Source organism: Brachyhypopomus gauderio, chromosome 19 (genome assembly GCF_052324685.1).
Source record: "Brachyhypopomus gauderio isolate BG-103 chromosome 19, BGAUD_0.2, whole genome shotgun sequence".
Lineage (NCBI taxonomy): Eukaryota > Metazoa > Chordata > Actinopteri > Gymnotiformes > Hypopomidae > Brachyhypopomus > Brachyhypopomus gauderio.
Window position 1 is genome coordinate 6,386,319 of NC_135229.1, and position 20,272 is coordinate 6,406,590.

The following is a 20,272-nucleotide window of genomic DNA, read 5'->3' on the forward strand; positions in this document are numbered from 1 at the left end:
CTCGGTGATGCGGGCGCTTCTTTGAATTACGCTAAAAAACTTTTCTTGCGCTGCACAGTCAACAGCTACATGTTGGCAGGCAAGAGCCCCGTCTCCGATGAGCAGCCCAGCAATGTTTAAATCACTACTTGTTTACGTTTGTGTGGTGAAAATCCACTCAAGCCTGTAAATCCCGGAGATCAACACGGGAATGCTAATCCAAAGTGAGAGTCTTTTCAACGCGCAGCAAAATTACAGCGAAACAGCAAAGCGGATATTCGCACATGAACTTTTGTTTTGAGGAAGCTGCTGTAGCTCTCCATGGCTGACAAGTATCAGTCTTTAACCTCAAGAACAGTTTGGAGGGGGTGGGGGGTTAACAGCTAGCCTCGCGGACAGTTCAGCTCACACCATGGATGAAATCTAAACCTGTCCTGGACTTTGCTTATTGTAAAAGCGCAACGTGTGGACAGACATGTCTTCCCTGATAAGGACCAATGAGAGACTATAGCGAGGCAAATTTCTGAGGACTCTGGCGGTTTAAAGATTAAGTGTAAACACCTGCTTACCACACACAGACTAGCAATATTTAACGCTTTAACACCTTGTGTCAGGGCAGTGTAACAATCACACCTCACACTCTGTATTGTCCATTTTTCAGGGGACCATAAATAATTGGACAATTGGCTGTAGAAAAGAGTGAAGCATTGTGGGAAGTAGTTCCCTCAGAATAGATCGGAGACAGTTTGGCGGAGACCGTACTTTAAGGAGCGCATAGAGTGATCAAGACTGGCACGGGGTAAAATGTGTGGTCTTCATTTCAAGTACGTTTGCCACATGGAAACCCAAAACCAAAACCAAAAACTGTCTGGTACATTATAAGGAAGCAGGAAATGTACAGCTATGCTGTATCTCACAACCTCTTTGACCACAGAAGCCAACAACAGTGTTCAGTTGATCAAAAACTCACAGGATGCAACGACTGCAACAAGCTACATAAAAATGGCAAGGATGTATCTTCAGCACATCAGTTATGCCACAAGATCAGAACGCCTGGTTATCGTGTACAAAATCTATAATTGCACCTCAATCTCTATATATAGAAGGCGTTCTTAGAGCTTGAAAACATTTTCTGATGCGAGGCCTGGTCAGAATGCGGCCACATTCTCTAATGACTGTTGCAACTCGTTTTAACGGAATTGCTTCACCTTTGACTACAAATACTCCTCACAGAACCACTCTACTCCAACATCTCTATTAGATTCATTTATTTTTTTAAACATACTGGACCTGTACCCTGTAAATTTTTTGACATACACCGATGACATTTCCGGTATTGCTACATACACGATTGAGGACCTCCAACTGTTCATTTCTGCCTTCTCTACAGTTCCAGCCAGCTCTTAAATATACACAGAATACAGCACATCCAGGCATGAGGATAATCTTTTTGGATGATTCAGTGAAGTTTGGAAATTCTTGTTTAAATACCGCCATCTATTATAAACCTACGCGCCCTCATTCCTATTTGTAATACGATTCTTCACATTCCGAGGCCTGCAAAAACTCAAATCACTTACTCACAGCTACGAAGACAAGCGCATTTGTAGTGAGAATGAAAAAATCCTCCAGAAAAAAGTACGGGAATTTGTTTTTTCAAAACTGCAGGTCAGAGATGATCCTTATGCTCATACAGTATCTTACCTATTCGGAGAATGGACGCACTGACCTATAAACCTATAAACGAGTTCTTTGGTGCTGACTTAGCATGCTACAAATCAAACAGATAATATTATACTTAAACTTCAGAGTGCTCCAGAAATATGAATATAGTGTCTTTTTAAGGATTGTTCACTACATGGAAGTGAGCAGGAACTGGAAATGGCGGAGTCACAAGACACCCAGCGGTTGGTGACACCCATCATTTACAGACTACAGCCATTTACAGACTATAGCCATGGAACACCAAGAGATTACACAATCACAGACATCGTTTTATTAAAGATCGTCACTCTTCAGTTCCAAATGGTCTTCTGAAATGATGGCGGTATAAAGGGTGCTGTGACTGGCCCCATGAAAGTAGAAATTCCACTTGCATCCTGCATTCTACCCTCATTATTTTAAATCTAGTGTGCTGAATTACAGAGCCGACCTCAAAACTGTGCCACAGTCAAATGATTGATAGACAGCGCTGCATACCTACGACAGCTACCACCAACAAACTAAAAATGTAGTAAAGCAAGAAGGAAAATGACTGAAAGAAACTGCACAAAAAGAACATCAGCTGCTTCTGCCCAGCAACAGAGCACCTCACGATGCAGCGAGATTCTCATTGGTGCCACACTATGGGGACTTGGGCTGTGTTAAACTTCTGTGCTGTATAGTATGTGGTGTGACCCATAACTGATGCTGGTGTCATGCAGGAAGACAGATGGATGTTTGGATCAGAACATTTATGAGCAGATGATCACTTCAAACCAAGATTGTGCGCATCTTGAGTGCAGAAAGTGCAAAGGTAAAGGTTGTGTACTTACAGTTTTCCATCCAGCTTCAACAAGAAGCCCTGCTGATCGTACACTGCAGAGAGAAAGGAGACAAGAATGAGGACAAGTGGGAGGAGCCTACTGCAGGCTGGGGCGGGACAAAGAAGGGAAACACCAAATCATTGACTCCAAAGCCATCAATCATTTTGGATTTCACTGGAAAAAAAGAAGAATTAGCGTTATTATTGCTGCAAGTGCGGAGGGCGCCCCTAGTGCCCTGGAGGTGCAACACGATGCCTCCAGCAAGGTTAGAGCATGTGCAAGCTGAGTGAGCAGGGTTAGGTCAGGCCAGCCACCAAACAAACAAACAAACAAACAAACAAACAAACACACACATTTGCAAACAATGAGGCTTAATCACGGAAAAGCAATTGCCCACCTATGAGTAATGTCACTCCATAGGTGCGTAAGAACACTGCACATTCACAAAGGAAAAGACGAAGAAAGCAGGCGATGGCGTTAACCGAAGGGCATGTTTTAGACATACGCCTGCTTTTCCTCTAGTCACAAACATGACGGAAGATTAATGACATGGCAGTATTGCCTAGATGAGCCAGTACCAAACGCTGAAGTTCTTCACCCAGAACAAATGAAGCAAGCAGCTCTCTGGAAACTATTCCAGAGCATTGCAAGAACATCCAAAGCATCCAACAAAAAGGACTGGATTTAGTCTAGATAAAGCAGATCTAGATAAAGCATTTAGTCTAGATAAAGCAGGTCTACATAGTGTTTAGTTAAGATAAAGCAGATATAGGCTACAAATATACTTCAAAATTATGGACAAGAAAGATGCAAGAAAGATGAATTTGGAAAACACAGTGCTAATCAAGAGTCTTTCCTTTACCACCAAGAGCATCAAGACTTATACCCTCACCCACCCCTAAGTATATGTATATTGCTTACAACCGATGGCACACCTGCACTTTAAACCAGAGAATTAGCTTGTGGACCGTTAAGACTTATTACACCCTTAGACATTTATCCCTCATTTTGCTGCTACAAACACTTAACACCCCCCTCCCCCAGCCGGTGCATCTTTCGACAGTGTACGGTAATTCGTTTTTTCAAAACTGCAGGTCAGAGATGATCCTTATGCTCATATCTTATTTATTCGGAGAATGGACGCATTGATTATTGTCTATTTGTCACTGGCAAACTATTTGCAGTTTCCTCTTCTTTGTGCTTAATATTCTATGTACTTATTTAATTGTAACGACTGTATGTCCAGTTTCTCCTTTTCTTGCATTGTTGTGTCGTGCTTTTGTAGTCCTGTGTATTGCTGTTCTGGTTTCGAGCCGCACCATGGACCAGAAGAAACCATATCTCCTTCCAGTGTATACCGAGTACATGCAGGAATGACAATAAAACCTAAACTTGAACTTGAGAACTTGCGAAAGGACATTAAATGCGTCATTCATGTCGAGTGTTTTGTTAAGACAGCATTACCCTTGGATCTTTCCTAACCTGCTCTGCAAAAAAACTTCAGGAACTCAAAAAGGGACATGCAGAATTTTTTTTTTTAAGCCCTTAATTATAAAGGGTACCGGGTCACATGAAGGAAGCTTTCTGCGAGAGCCCCTGTGTCAAGGTCCTACAGAGGTATCTCCAAAGAGGAAGACGGAAGAAGGTGGAACGGCCGATTGCAACGTGCCCACTGATAACCTGTGCCAGGGTCAGATGCGGCGGTATGCGCCAGGGAAAAGAAAATCCAGAACAGAGGAACGAATCACAGAGTTCATTGATCTGCCAGCCACCACAGCTGGAGGTCATCAGTGCAACAATCCCTAGTGCTGAACAATATGTTTATGTAGGTTCAACACGGACGGGGATGCCATAATATCCCGCATCTGCAATTTCTGAATGAGAATCATTTAGTTGAATGCATGTGGGCCTTTTTTCAGTAAACTGTTTAGCAATTGGAGTACTTTGCATGGTGGTGTGAAATGTAATGAAATGCCTTATGTGGAAAACATGGAATGATACTGCTTTGGGGCTTTATGGCTGCATGTCCCGGCTGAACTCTCGTGAGGTGGAAATTCATAGGATCAGAGGAGTATGATCTTTCCGGCCTGGAAGTTGGAGAAAGTTCTTGGACGGTAGACGGTGCTGATGCCAGGCGGGAAGATGGAGAGAGAGAGATCTGAAAGTGGGTTTGGGGCGGCAGTGGCTGTGGGTAGCTGAACCATACTCCCCTGGGGAGATAAATGACACGAGTTTACCTGCTGCATCTTTCGTCTGATCTACGGACCTATGTATAGACACGGGTACGTCAAAGGAAACCGATGCTACGGTCAGCCAACCACATACGTGATTCAAGACCTGTTCTTGTGTGAAGTGGCTGAAATCCTAAACGGGTCTTCGGTACTCTTTCCAGTACACGAAGCGGATAACGGATATATCAGCGATGTGTGTCTGAAGGCGGGCGACGGTAACCGGCCAGACGACATGGGTGCCGAGCTCGGGCCGTGGTGCGTTCTTATTGGGTGAGGCAGAATGACCTGTACCTGCGCCTACTACTCGTCCCCCGGAGATGACGGCCTCCGTTTCCGACTCTGAAAAACAAAACCACCAGTTAGACCCAGCATCCTGCTCCTCAGACCAGGGACTTGTGGGAATCACTTTTTCTCGACCACGAATCACACCAGCCCTCCACCCAACACCCCCACTCCCAGGTCACCCAACGGCACGGAATTAAGAGATTCAGAACAGATCTGGGTCCACATGTCTCTGGATTAGTCATATTCTCAATTAGTCTATTTAATTTTGAAAGGACAGGACAGAATGAGTTCTCAGTTAAAGGTTAGGTCAGCGGAAGGTTTAGTACAGAACTGAGGTGTTTCTACCTGTAGTCACTTTAGGTTTAGTTTTGGGTTTTGTGACTGTTACAGATACAGTTGGCTCCCCATCTACATCTGTGAAACAAAAGGGTTACATATCAGGAGTGCAACCAAAGCTGCTCAACGCAAAACTTACCATTAGTCTACACAAATGACAGCATGTTATTGAGAGGAAGGCAAACTGGCTCAACCTACACTCAGAAGACGCACACGACCTACACATTTAGCAGACAAAAACGTTCCAACGTAGAAGAAAAAACAAAAAACTTAACAAAACAAAAAAACACCTTTACTCCTCTATATACATGAATATCAGCATGTAGGTGTTGGGCATACGCAATACGTCCGCAGTCATGCCAGACATGGTACAGGGTTTCAGTTCTCTCTCTTTGTTACTTATCACAAAAAGGTTAGGCTTCCTTCACCACTTACCCTTTCAAAGCCATTCATTGTGATTCATCTTCACAACTGGACCAAGAGGACTTGCATAACAGGAGTTAGGTTCAAAGAAACCCTTGCCAGGTTCATGTAATTTTCCAAAATAAACCGGGAACAGATGTTGAATAGTACTGTTTATAATTAATCTAGCTGCATTTTTTCCACAGAAGTTCAAGATAATAAGATCGGAAAATGAAAACATGAACTGAATTGCTGACAAGTACTAAATATGAAGTGATCCATCAATTCCCTCAAATTTCACTTGCATCAAGACAATCTCAGAATAAAACTGTTATCAAGTGAAATATCAGTAACACTTATTCATACATAAAAAAAATAAAACCAAACAACATAAAAACAAAAATCCTTTCACTCAAAATGTACTGATGGCCTTTTAAGTTAAAGCACATGGAAGAGGTCACGAATGTTTAGTTTACAGTCTAAATAACATAATCGCTTCAGCAAACGTCTGTTGCAGTCGTGAGCGTATTCCGCCGTGAGCTCTGGACTCGCTGCGCTGTGGCGCGCGAAGACTGTTTACCGTTCACCCGCCGCGTTGAGACGGAATGTCCCCAGTAGTCTGTCAACAAGGGCATCACGTGACCCCCCCCCCCCCCCCCCCCCAAAAAAGCGCAAAGTTCATTAAATCCATCGTCAAGGTAGTTGGCCCACGAGCTGACCACTGAGGTAAAGTGGCCTCTCGGTTATATGCTAACGCTAATGGAGGCTGGTTTCTCTCTGTCAGTGCTATGCTCAAGTAGTCAGTCATTTTATTGAATGTGCCCATAAACTGAAGGCTACTACCCATCATCGGTCTAAGTGAGAGAGCTTGTGAACTCTGGCACTAAGCTGCTTCGTGTGCCCTGACTACTTCATGGTTTTCAAAGAAATGACCGTCGGAACTCATTCCTCAAGTAGCCAAGCACTTCAGTCCGGAGCGGGCTCTCAGACAGTATGAGGACATGAAGCCGGCTGGAAAGATTTTCCAAAGATATCCCAAATACTGACTGAGCAGCGTGACTTGAGTGAATAACACAACTCTTAACAAGCTGTTTAACGCCTTCCTGACACCGCTCGACATGCAGACAAAGTCCTTAAATTCGATGAAGGCCAAAGGGGGGGGGGTTGTTTTCTTCGGTTAGTTTTGTTTAACTTTAAAATAAACATTAGTTAATGAAGAATGTTTCTAAAAAGCAATGGGAGAAGCCAAATACCGCAGGCTATGGAACTAGGTGAATGCTCACCCATGTGGATACACTGCGCCATGCAGGAGCTGGGCTCTGCTCCCAAGCAAATCTCCTTCGCTGTTCTCTCGCCCCCTCTGGTGGCGGAAGATCAGTAATTCAGGAGCATTTTGTAAGACGTTAATATTAAACGGATTTCAAGAGATTAATAATTTCTGATTTCATGCTAGTGTAAATTAGACTGCCTTGGGAACATGACATTCTCTTGATTTTAAGTTTTATTAAGCCTTTTAATTAGGCCTCTTAAAAACAATACCGACATTCATGTTAAATTTTGATTCTGTTATTCATTCGCATTGCCTTTGAAAAAGAGCAACTTTTAGGGAATAACATGCAAAGAACTGTCAGGCTTTCCAGAACCAGAATCATCCCATTATCTCATGCTGATTTTGCATCTATCATGTCATTCATTCTCCTAGCTGACTGTGGTGAGAGACAAATCAGCAGTCACCAGGTTCAGGTGCGATCTCTGATCTCATTCTGATAGGTTATCGTGGAGGCCACAGAAACATTTCAGTATTTAACTGACAAAACCCACACGCATACGCACATGTGCACTCACAGACACAGACAGACACACACACACACACACACACAGTGAAGGGGGGGGGGGGGTCCGTCGAGGACTTGTGACAGTAAAGACAAAAAAGCATGCGACGGTGGCAGGAAGTCATGGCGGGACTCACGTGGTTTCGGGCCCCAGACGTGTAGATGCAGTTTCCCAGAAGAGTAGAAGATGAACACCAGGACCAGCATGGGACACAGGACAAACAGCAGTTTGTGTGTGGCCTTCATGGTCCCCAGTCATTCACATGGTACCATCTGTCACCGCGCCTATGTAGAGATGGGACCAGTTGGACATGTTGACATATAGCTCAGTTAAGGCATAGCTAGTGTGGACAGGTGAACAAATAATATATACATTTTGCAATCACTCTCCCAGCTGTGAACTACTGTGAACAGAAGGAGTGGTTTTGGGTCTGCTCCAGGGAGAACATGTAATTAAGCCAGTCATATAGACCAATAGTGAACAGCTAAAAATACTGTTAAATAAGGGAAGAAAGACACATCATCATGACCATGTCACATCTCCGTCGTCACATTGTTCTGCTGGGCCCATGAATTGTTATTTGTTTGTGTAATAATACCTCTCAAGCAAAGACCTACGGGCTAATGAGGACTCAATGTCATTCACATTTGGTTCAAAACACCAAACCTATTTCAGTGCTAACAGCACCCCTTTGTGGATAATTATATTAAAAGAGAATGGGGTGGTTTTCAAAAACCAGCCCACTACATGTTACTCGTGTAATTATTGGAGCCCAATCGTATGCACTATGCGACCAATATACCCTTAATCAGTTTGTGAAAGGTATCTAGATGATGCACTACTTCCGCCAAACATTCTGGCATGCAACCAGAGTTGTCTTCATGTTGTCCCATGCATCCCATCATGCAACAGTGGTGGAAAATCATTACCAAGTGGGCAGAGCCTTTGTACGTTCATGTGACCTCCTTTTTCGATTGCTGCATACTATACTACAGACTACTACAGGGACCAGTATCCTGTGCAATATGCAGTATGCAGTAGACCATTTCGAACAGAGCCACCGAGTGTGTTACAAGGGAGGTCCATAAGGAGCCTTGCATTTAAACCTTCTGTTTTGAACAAGGTCGGGTTGCTCAGTAACACCGACAAGCTTTCCTATTTCTACATATGTGCCTTCATGTGATAGACAGGCAGTGCTTTCCAATAATGAACACATTTGAATGCAGAGGAACGTTTCATGGTTAAAATGACCCCGTAGTTGACATTTAGGTCACTAGCACAGTGACTTGCAAACATTACATTATGCAAGTTTATTTTCTTAGTAAACCAAGCTGACTGAAAACATGGTGAATTCACAATTTTTTTTATAGTTTGCAGTTAATTATCCTGTAAATAATTTAAAACCTCCATGTTTCATCTCCATGCTGCATGAATTATTAATGCAGTTCTGCAACAAATGATGAATCCTAAAATAGCCATTTAAGGTGGATTGGCAAAACGAGTCATCAAGATTAAAGTCATCTAAGAATTTATAGCACATGAGAACATAATTAAAAGGCATGCAAAAATATATTCAAGGTTTACAATGAGCAGGTTGAAGTTTTTTTTTGTTTGGGTACAAAGTCTACTCGAAATGAGGTTGGTGAAAATGAAGTCCTAAGATCTAAATGGTTTTCGAACTCTTAATGCAGACTTTTCCAGTCCTACATAATCAACACCCTGAAAACTGCACATCATCTAATAAACATTTCCAAAATTAAAACACGCTAGCCTTATATGATGCCGAGACACTAGTACATGCTTCCAGAACCTCTAGATCAGGCCACTGCAACATTTTGTTGGCAGGCTGCCCAAACGTCTCTCCAGGTAAAAGCTTCAGCCAGCCCAGAAAACAGCAGCAGTGTCCTTACCAGGAAAGGAAAGTCAGGGCACATCGCCCCTGGTCTTGTTTCATTTGCACTGGCTGCCGTGCTCGGCACCGACTACAAAGTCTTGGCCGTGACGTTTACAGGCCTTAATGGCCTGGCTTGGACGTGCTGATGGCTTAAAGCACTGCCGTCCTCTTACACTTCAATCAGCCCAGACAGACCCGCCGTTAATCTCTAAGGTCTCTGCTAACGGATACACATCAAAGGTTTATTGGGTATTGCTTGTAGCAACGCCATTTTATTACGGTGTTTTATGACATAAACATTGTTTTAATCTCTATCATGTAAAACATTTGAGGATTTTGGATGCCAAGGGCCAGTATAATGGACACGGATGAAGCTTAGTGGGACTTAACTGTACCATCAATGGTGAGGCACCGTACAAAGGTGCTTTTAGTGTAGGTGGAGAAAACAGCCTGTGATGTCTCCCCTGTTCAGGATAAGGACTGAAGGACATGAAAGCCCAGTCCCGGCGAAAGGCCATTGTCCGCACAACGGTTACAGTGATAAGCAACCAGCAGCCATGGACTGCATGAGACGGGCAAAGACCAAATGGTCAAAACATTTTGCAACGGCTGGGGTTCAGGGTCGCCTGCGTTCGATCGTCCCATCCAGTATGCCGCAGGTCAAGTCGATCAGGTAACCTGCCTCGTGATGTGCATTTACCTTTTTCAAAGGGGTCTTCTGCAGGGACACTCCGCAGCCAAAAAATAACGCCTGCTGGATTCTCTGTACCAAGGTTATAATCGTTAACAAAAACGAACGAAAAAATGAAAACTGAAAAAACATTTTCGTTAACTGAAATAAATATTAACGGTAATTAAAAGAAAAAAAACAATAACTAACTGTAACTATATTACATGTTTAGAAAATAACTAAAACATTCTGAAATTATAGATAGGATACCCTTTGTTTTTGTGTTTGTCAGTTAATTTATAAATAGATTTTTTTTCACTAGAAGTTTTATATTAGCTGGCAGACACGTACAGCACCTCATGGTCTGTCACGTCTCTTGCTTAGAGCTCCCGCTCGCCATGCTAGCCTGCAAAATTACCACAACAGATGGGAGAAAACGACGAGTCCTGTATGAGATTTTTTTATATGACTACGAGAAAGACTACATGTCTTGTAGTGGAAACAGGTGATAAAATATATGGAGTAGTTCTCAAGAGCAAAACCCCACAAATCACAATGCTTACACAATAGGGCTAACTGCCAGTACATTGACAAGCTAGCCTCTGAGTAGCTCCGCCGAAAGAGAAGCACCATCCCGGCTAGGTAGCACCGGGAAGGAGAACCGTAATGGACCGTCTTCACCAGTGATCAAATAGCTGCTGGTTAGTTAATATGCAGGAAAACCACAAGCAGGTGCATGCGCTAGTTAATGTGTTGAGAATGCCTTCAAAAAGTTTGGCTTTTCACACAAACCAAAATAGGGTTAAACTCCTATGTTCATGTCTGTCCTAGTCTGGCAACTTTCAGCAGCAATGTTACACATTTTGTACTTAAGGCTTCTATCTTGTGGACTGTTGGTTGTTCACTTTTTAAAATGGTATCTTTTGTTTTTATTACACAATATTTACTTTGAACTTTTTTAATCCTGCACCTGACAAATAACCCAGAGTATAAAAAACTAAAACTAATACTAGAACTAATGAAAACTAAATTAAAACTAAGCTAAAAAAAAAACTAATAAAAACTAGCAAACATGCTCTAAAAACTAATTAAAACTAACTGAATTAGAAAAAAAGTCACAATAAAATAAAAACTAAACTATAATAATGAAAAATCCAAAACTATTATAACCTTGCTCTGTACGTCTGGCTTATGGAGGTCCAGATCATCCTGAAGTGAGGGGTTTTGTGTACCTCCTCATTTATCCCTTCAAAATCTGTGATGAGCTCAGGACAGGACCAGGTCGTGTAGATGACAGGTGCTCCTGGATTTATCCGTCTGTATTCTAGCTTTCCTCGATTAGCTCTTTTTGTCCGATTTTGTCATCACAAAGGCTTCAAGCCTTTTTAATGGTGCCAGAACACTGAACAGGATTCATCTGCTACATATTTTAATTAGTCTCCAGTGCTACAGTTCCTCTGGAGCATCTGGTGTTGTCTAGTAGCACAACAAAGGCCTAAAGCAGAATCCTCAATGTTCGGATGCGTGGTCACTGTCTCCCCCTCACATTTGGAAATGTGATATAGCTATTTCATAGTTAAAGTGCTTTATACCATGTTATTTTTGCCAACCTCTCTTATTGATTAGCTGCTTTACCTCTTTTGTTTAATTGTTAACAGCAGACACTCTTGCCCAGAGCATGTATTTAACAGTATGACAGGTTGTGCGCCCTTGGGAACTGAACCTTGGTACTGTTGGAACATTACGCTGCTCTCTCCACCTGATTAATCCTAATTTGACTAACTGCAATTTTGTGTCTCTTACCATAATGCAAATAAATAATTTTACTTTGCTCAATATTCAATGTTGACAACACACTGTTTACAGTATGGTAATATTCTTATGGGCTTCATTCAAAACAAAGACCCAACAATAAATTCTTAAATCAGTGCAGTAAATTATTAATTAATGTGGTTAAGTGTTTCAATTACACATAAGTTCAATACTCTGTGTGCAATGCATCTTGTTACTGGGAATGTGGTGGTAAAAGACGACCATTAATCCGACCCGATGCCCCGTATGCTTATAAAACAAGAAGCGTGTGTGTGTAAGTAGGGTTATACATACTGGGCCATGCAGGTTCAAACTGTCCCTAGGGTATAACACCACATCCTGCTCCTTTAGTCTGTGCACCTGCAGTCCTGCAGGCAGGACGTTTCCTGTTAGACTCTAAGCTCTAAGCGAGGGGGTGGAAAGGCTGGTCCTGTCCTTCTAGCCGTCCCAGATTCACAGGATGTTCCTCCTTTAACACTTTTCCATCCTCCAACTGTCCTTTACGACCCAGCACGCCAACGCCAAGAACCGTCAGCTGGTGTTCTTCACCAAGGCTCAGAGGCTCCGCAGAAGACCCCTGCACCACACGCTTCGCCGCTGAACTGGAGAACCACGGGAGGATGTAGCGGCGGAAAGGCTGATGGCAGCATCTGCTGCGTTTCTTATCCACCCCCCAGTTTCATGACATCTACATTCATACTGAAGGAAGTTGTTGCACAGATGTAGAGGATGAAGAGAACGAATAGATAGAATTCAGTAAAAAAAAAGGTCTGGGGGCTTGGACTGAGAGACATAGTGCACACTAGAGTGCTATGATTTTGCTAGTGATTTTCAGTACTTATAGTTCCATGAACTGGAGTGGGAAAGCAAAGGGGAAGGGGGTCCACTACAGGGAAGAAAACAAACCTAGCTTCTCTCTGTAAAAACTGAAGCATAGACTCTGACATCTAGAAAAAAAAAGTTTCAGAAGTGCTTACTGTGAAACGGGGGCCTACACAGAAAGAACGTAGAATGCTTTGCCACTTCAACCATCATGCTAACTAGGTGGTTTAGGACGCACGTTTTACTCGCTTCCAATGTCTTCCCCTCCAGTCTTAAAAGCCCACCTTCATAGTTGCTATGCTCTTCTTCTCTTTCTTCAGAACAGACATCCTTCTGAGCAGTCGTTGCAACTTTCACTCCTTTGGTTTTGCTGTATTAGTGTTTGGTTTTGCAGGCAAGAGCACTTCTGCAAAGACGTGCCTCACAGAGACCAACCACGAAGGAAATAACCACCACCCACCGCTAAAACTACTAAAACACAACCACTCACCACCACTCACCACCAAACTCACAAATCTATGACCCAACAAACACAAGCCAATCAACTGCATGTTCAGAAGATTTGGCTTGAATGTCTTTGGGGAAACAACAAATCCAATGCCCAAAACAGGACTCAAATAAAAAATAAATGTGGTTAGAAGATTTTTCTTTTATATTCAAATGATATGGAATGCCTCTACAATTGAACAAAGTAGTTCTTTCATTTTAGACTTGCAGCAGGATTCAATGAAGGATCAAATCTTCTTTGAAGACCGAAGGGAAAAAAGGTTAGTAACGGATTAGTAACACTGGCCTATCCAGTATTTTACTTGCATCTGTACATCTGTAAAGTTATACAAACACACAGACATGGGGTATGTATGCAACCTAGCTAACGTGTGGATATGACTGGAGTTTAACAATTTAAATTCTAATAAACTATTCTATTGTCACTTTGTCAAGAAAGAGTGCACTTGAAATCCTCCACAAAGAGAAAAAAAGAGGATGAACAAAGCTTAACAGAACCATTTCTTTAATACCTTTTCTAACAAAAAAAAAAGTCTACTAAATGGGACTGAAGACATCGGCCATCAATACTGAGGCTCTTGTAAAATATTTAGTTTATGTCTGTACCACAAAACTTTATTGAAGGTAACAGGTTGCAAATGCACTATTTGGCAATAAACCCAATGGAAACTGCGCTTAAGTAAAGAATGTTTATCTCTTTGTGGCTCCTAACCTCTTCATATGCATGATTCCCGGACACTGAGTCCGGCTGTAAAGTGGACAGTAATGAAAAGATGCCAAGAAATAAGACAGTTGTACTGGGGATGTCTTGAGCGGATCTCAAGTCAATATAAAAGCCAATATTGACATATTTTTAATTTGTCAGCTATATTAATAATTAATAATTGTCAGCTACATTTCCTCTCATTGGTTTATGTTAATTTCCCTGATTTCTATTGGTTTATATCAGCTGATATAGCCTACTGTGGTTCCTGTGGTTCCAGTAAACCTATGGGTGTTTCACTTGTTGTGCCAGTAAACCTATGGGTGTTTCACTTGTTGTGCCAGTGAACTCGTTACTTCACTTTTCCTGAACAGTTATAATTAATCTCAAGATATAACTTTGGAGTCTCTGAAATCGACCGAGAACTTCCACACCTGATTCACAAGCAGGCAGCTTCAAGCTATGTTGAATATTCTGACCACACTCTTTTCTTACACTCAGCTCTGATTTTTTCTCAGATCAGATTTGCTTATCTTGCAAGTGATGTGTTTGAAATATAAACATATCTGTCCTCCAAAATGGCTCAATTGGAAATATGAATACATTTTGCCACAAGTCATCTGTAACACCAACAAAAATCATCATATTTAAGGCAAGACAACTAGGCTACTGTTAGACAAGGCAACTGGTACAAAATTTTCATGTACACAATCAGGTTGAAAAGCCCAAACTGCTTTTGACGAACGACAGCGCTGAACATATGTACATACACTGTAAAAAAAAACAGTTTTTTTACAGGTTTTTCCCAATAAATTTTACAGTTTTTTCCTGTATTTTAAAATGACAGGGAAAGTGTATTACAATTACCAGAACAAACTGTTTATTTAAAAATGTCATGTGATTTAACAAGAAAAATCTGTATAAATTAAATACATTATAAATCTGTTTTTTAACAATTCTTAGATAATAATTTTAACTAAACAAACTGTAAAAAGAAAGTAATATTGATTAATCTTAATGAGACAAAGTAATAGAATCTTCTGGAATTAATTTCAAGGAAATATTACAAGACAACATTGATGCATGTTTTAATTTAAGTTTTGACATGTTAAATATGTGATTTTCATGTTATAAAAGTGAGTAAAAAGTAAAATGTTCTTGACTGTGATTTATTTTTATATTTATAACATACATAAAGAGTTAAGGCGTTCCAGATCCATCTCATTTTCAATCCACTATTAAATATGCACTGTATCTGTATCACTGTATCTACACTGTAAACCCGGATTAGGTTTTAATAAATTATTTTAGTAATCATTAATTATTATTTCATGTTTCATAAAAAATATTGCCATTACTAAATAAAACTAGTTGTTATCATTATTGAGCTGAAATAGGCATTGCAATGATCATGTTAAGTAAAGATAACTGAATATGTTAAGTTTATGATTGGTAGGGGTGGGGCCTGTTTGAATCGGACCACTGCACAGTGTGCATGAAGAGTTGTTCTGGTTGTGCATATTGTTTGAAGAACCTTTCGTTATCACCCCGCTGCAGCCCAAATGCATGAGTTTTGAAATCAGTGTTTCTTCAAATGAGTATTTGCAACGTCAGCTTTCAGTGCATGTAACTTATTTAGTTAACGCGTAATATATTCTTATCGGTTCATATAGTGCTAGAACATGTGTCTGGCATTCCTGTCCGATCATAGTTTAACTATAACCGTAGCGTTGAAATGTGTGTTCTGACGGTTCGGAGTTTATGGCTCATTTTAACTATTAATGTTATATATATTTTTATATTGAAGCGTCGGTCCAATGGGGGACGGCTGTAACGTGGCTCGCGCCACGGAGCGAGGAGACGGACACAATCGCTGAGAAGAGCGAGATTTATTGCAGGGCATTCCACAATCGTCATCGTAGTGGCAGGCAGGGGTCATAACAGGAGAGCCATCAAGGTTGGACAGGTACAGGGGCATAACGACACGGAAAGCAACAAACGACAGCAGGGCAACACGAAACTGAGAAACACATAAACGGTCAGACATCCAAAACAACCGACAACCAGACTGGGGAAATACAGGGACTATATGAACACTGAACTAAACTAGGAACAGGTGGGGACGATTATGACAGGGGCGTGGCGGACAATCAGGGAATCTCAGAGACAACGAGCGGGGCAGGGTGCAGGCACGGAACACAGACACGAGGGAACCCAGAGTGGCAGCCACGAGAGGGGGCGTTGCCCTACGTGACAACGGCGCTACTTCCCATGAGTCTCTGCGACTCCGGTATCGTTATCTGTTAATGTGATGTCTATGCATGTGTTGATTAATTGTGTACTTGATTATGTGCATTACTTGGTTTAAGTCCCCCTTCATCAATTTATGTAGTTGTACTGTGTGAATTATTCTATGCCATGTTTGTGTAGTGTTGTCGTGTTATTGCCGTTCTCTCATGTTTTGTGTCTAAATTAAGTCTCTTCTGCGTGATCGTGGGGTCTGGCGTGATTATGTTGTTGAGGCAGTTTGAATTTAAAAAGCCTTGTGCTGCGGTGGATCTGTTTGCTACCTCTCCTTCCTACACCACACTGCAATATTGTTATAATTGAATGTGAACTAGAGTAAAGACCACATTCAATTTTAGGAATATTTCCTTTAAAATGACAGTGTTGCATGTTAAGTGTTATAATCACCGTTTTTTTACAGTTTATGTATGTTTTTTAATTTACAGTACTTATCTGTTTTTTTACATAAACTGTAAAAAAACGGTAATTTTCTGGAAACGGGGGCGCCAGAAAATTGCCGTTTTTTTACAGTTTATGTATGTTTTTAAATTTACAGTACTTATCTGTTTTTTTACAGTAATTTTCTGGCACCCCCATTTCCAGAAAATTACCGTTTTTTTACACTTTTTTTTTTTACAGTGTAGGCAAAAAAAATTCTCATCTAAATTCTCATCTGACCATTTGCATCTTTTTTATGGAAAAAAAATTATTAAAAATCAAATTTGAGTCACTTCAGGATGGTATGATGCATTTTTGACAATTTTTTTTGACCATTTGTCTGGGGATGGACATGGCAAATGAGGAGAGAGAGAGAGAGAGAGATAGCCAATTGTTATAGCTCTACTAATAAGAGTAAGTGCAGATGAGTGCAGCTATGTGATGACTACAGCAGTCATATTACTCATACAGCCGATACGATTGACACAGGAGACTGACCTATTGAAGGCAATCAACTGGTTGGCCACCACTGGTGTACAAGGACCTCTGCTGGCAAACCATTAAAGTTGAATGGCTCCAGATGATTCCTATTCCTAGATTCCATCACCTGACACCATTACGTTGTCAATTCCTGCCACCAGTTAAGCTCTGCCCACAAAAGCTAATAAAGACAAAAATGGGCAATTCACCCCTGTGAAAATCACACGTTTCACGATAAATATTCCATTTTCTGTGAAAACCCAGAAATTCAGTTATGGCTTTGGCTTTGGTGAGCCATGGAAAGATTTTCAGTTTTCAATGGCCCCAACTGGGAACCCCAGTAAAATGTATCTGAGCTGGTAAGTTTCACTTAATAAAAGCCATGAAATGTAGAATTTTTCTTCAAGAATACATTCAAGAGTTTTTCCACTTAATTCAGTAGCACCCTATGTCCCTGTGTGCAAGTGCATGAGTATATTATGTATAGCTATCTAGATGTTTGATGTTTTCTCCAGTGTTTTAAGGGTTTCTCCACTTCCTGCTTCTGAAGCTCAGTCCTTCTTCTCCCCAGATCTCTCGCTCCTTCAGAGGAGAAGTTGAGGATGGAGATCCTGCCCGGTGGCCTACCCGAGAGATGAGAACACAAGATCGACAAGCCAAGCTCCCGAAAATGGTCACGGGACCTCTAGGCCGTAAGCGCAGGCAAGCTCGTTGTGATGAACTGACCTACTTCGTCACGCTGCACTCACATGCCACACGAGAGCAGGGAGCGTGACCCGTGTGAATGATGATCGGCTTTACGATATGGAAGCTTACATACCGCAATACGCCTTCACTTGAGATATGTGAACATACAGACTGGAAGAGTATCTCAGGTTGCATGTACCTGTTGGAACAGAATTCATCCACACGTCACCTTTGCAGAAGCAAGGGTACAAAGTTCTGAATTTGCTTCCAAACACAGCCGAGGAGATGAAGCCAAGCAGACGGTGCAGATCAACAGAAACCCAAAGGAAGGATGCATGGAAGGAGAACGCGTCGGCACCGAAACTCTAACGGACTTGTATCCACAGCTGAAGAGATATTTTTGCTTTCACAGCAAAGCAATATTTGTTTGGACGGTTTGTTTTTAAGGCTGCCTGTGTGCACAGTTAAGCTGTATTATATAGGAAAATTTGAATACAGAATCAAGACCGTTAACAGCAAATAGCCAACGCAACATTAAAGGATTGGAGGCAACAATGTATAGAAAGAACAAAATCAGTCACAATACAATTAGAAATATGTTTATTTCTTGTTGCTTTCATGTGCAAGTTCTAGCAGACATTCCATCCTTAAATGTCAGCACTGATATCGCCACAAATGATACATAAACATGTTCATTAGCCAGCAGGTGCAATGCAAAGTGCCTAAATTTGAAAGGCTCTGTAGAAAATTATTCGGACTGCATTTAGAAACTAATTCTAGAAACTAGCTGGATATATACAACAAAATGCATTTTCATTGGACACCACAAACCTGGCTGAAACACATATCCAAAGTTCCCAAATGTTTTCTTGACTTCAAGAAAGACAGCATTATCTATCCATCCAACCCCAAAAACACCTGAACTCCATACTTAATGTAAACCATACGTGTTAAATGAAATCGGTGAATTCCAGCACATTTCCATAAGTGAGTAAATACATATAATCAGTAACTCTCGGGAGCATCCCAACGTTAATAATGCGCCATTGTTTTTCCACCATGTGTTACCGCTTGTGCTGCAGTGTAATAAACAGCTCGGTCCAATCTGTGTGGATTTCTCTGCAACACACTGTGACTCAGCTTATGAGATGGATGCATTCGTATACACACACACAAACTCTTTTGCTTAACTGCACTATCTGCACCATTATCAAGATAGACACAGATATGTAAGGCCAGTCTATTCGATCAGTCTGTCAGCTACTTTCCTGTGTTCTGTGCACGGCACGCTAGAGTATCCAGGATGAAATGGAGCGCATAATGAAAGAAATCTTTAGGCACATAAATTATAGGGGAAAGAATGGGAAATAGTCTAGACTTCAAAATGATAATAAAACAAGTGGTTTGCTTAAGATCATTAGGTTGACAGCAGTGCATGCAGGTGCCATCATGTCTATAAACAGTTCAAAAATAAAATGTCTGATTTCTGTGTTTTAAAGGTTGAAGCCCGAAAGTCTGATGCCTCAAACTGAACTTCCCTTTTGTGTTTGAGCAGATGGTTCCTGACGGCACGAAAAGCATTTGAAGAATCATGACATGAAAAATAAAAGGCAACTAGCAACAATTTAAGTTATGCGACAATCAAAAAGTTCTAGTTCTTCAATACCAAAGTAAAACAAAGCTACTTCAAAAAAAATGGAGAACATTTTAATGCATAAATCTGGTTTCCCCACACATGATAAGCGTAACACTGGATCAGGTCTGCCTTTTGCACTGTGTAAGTCTTCTGGCATGTGCGACACCAAGCCAAGGTGAAATTTAAGACCTTAGAAAGTCTTCACCTGGTCTACAACTCGCCACTCGCAATGGCACAAATGCCTCCTCGACACAAATCATGCCAAACTACGGCTACAGTAGTATACTGATTACTGTGAGAGAACAATAGCCTTCGTCCGCAAAGCGAGTATTAGCCCAGGAAATACAAGAAATCCTTGGTATCTTTTGGGTGCTAAAATACGTTTGGTTGTTTTCAAACAAATGAAACCAATATATCAGTAAATATTCATTAGCATTGGATGGAACTGGTGGTGGTCATATATAGATATACAAGACCCTGTCAAAGAGAATGATCAAATAAGATGTATATTAAAAATATTTTAATAAAGCCCTCTGCTGTAGATACAAGTAATTTGTAATTGTGGCTTATTGCATTTTAAATTGAAATCCCATGGTTCCCAATAATATATTGATTTAAATACGTTTGTGTGGGGAATTTATTGGACATCATTTTCCTTGTTAGTTTTTCCTTCGTCTGCATTTTTGCAGTGCAGACAGAATGGAACTGTAGATCTCACTAGATCTGTGTAATTAGTGTATTACTAA

The 20,272-nt window shown here is 41.1% G+C and overlaps 1 protein-coding gene and 1 long non-coding RNA gene across 2 annotated transcripts in view; one reads left to right on the forward strand and one right to left on the reverse strand.

Moving 5' to 3' along the window:
* Positions 1-20,272, reverse strand: part of st3gal3b (ST3 beta-galactoside alpha-2,3-sialyltransferase 3b) — a 50,126-nt gene that overhangs the window by 28,222 nt on the left and 1,632 nt on the right. The window contains 5 exon segments of the mRNA XM_076981476.1: positions 2,514-2,556; positions 5,027-5,074; positions 5,366-5,434; positions 7,042-7,118; positions 7,728-7,875. Of these exon segments, the coding sequence (XP_076837591.1) occupies positions 2,514-2,556; positions 5,027-5,074; positions 5,366-5,434; positions 7,042-7,118; positions 7,728-7,849 (359 nt within the window). The 5' untranslated portion in view covers positions 7,850-7,875.
* On the forward strand, positions 13,289-19,888 carry LOC143482902 (uncharacterized). The gene is made up of 2 exons (XR_013122325.1): positions 13,289-13,556; positions 17,775-19,888. It is a non-coding gene; the product is annotated as an uncharacterized LOC143482902 (long non-coding RNA).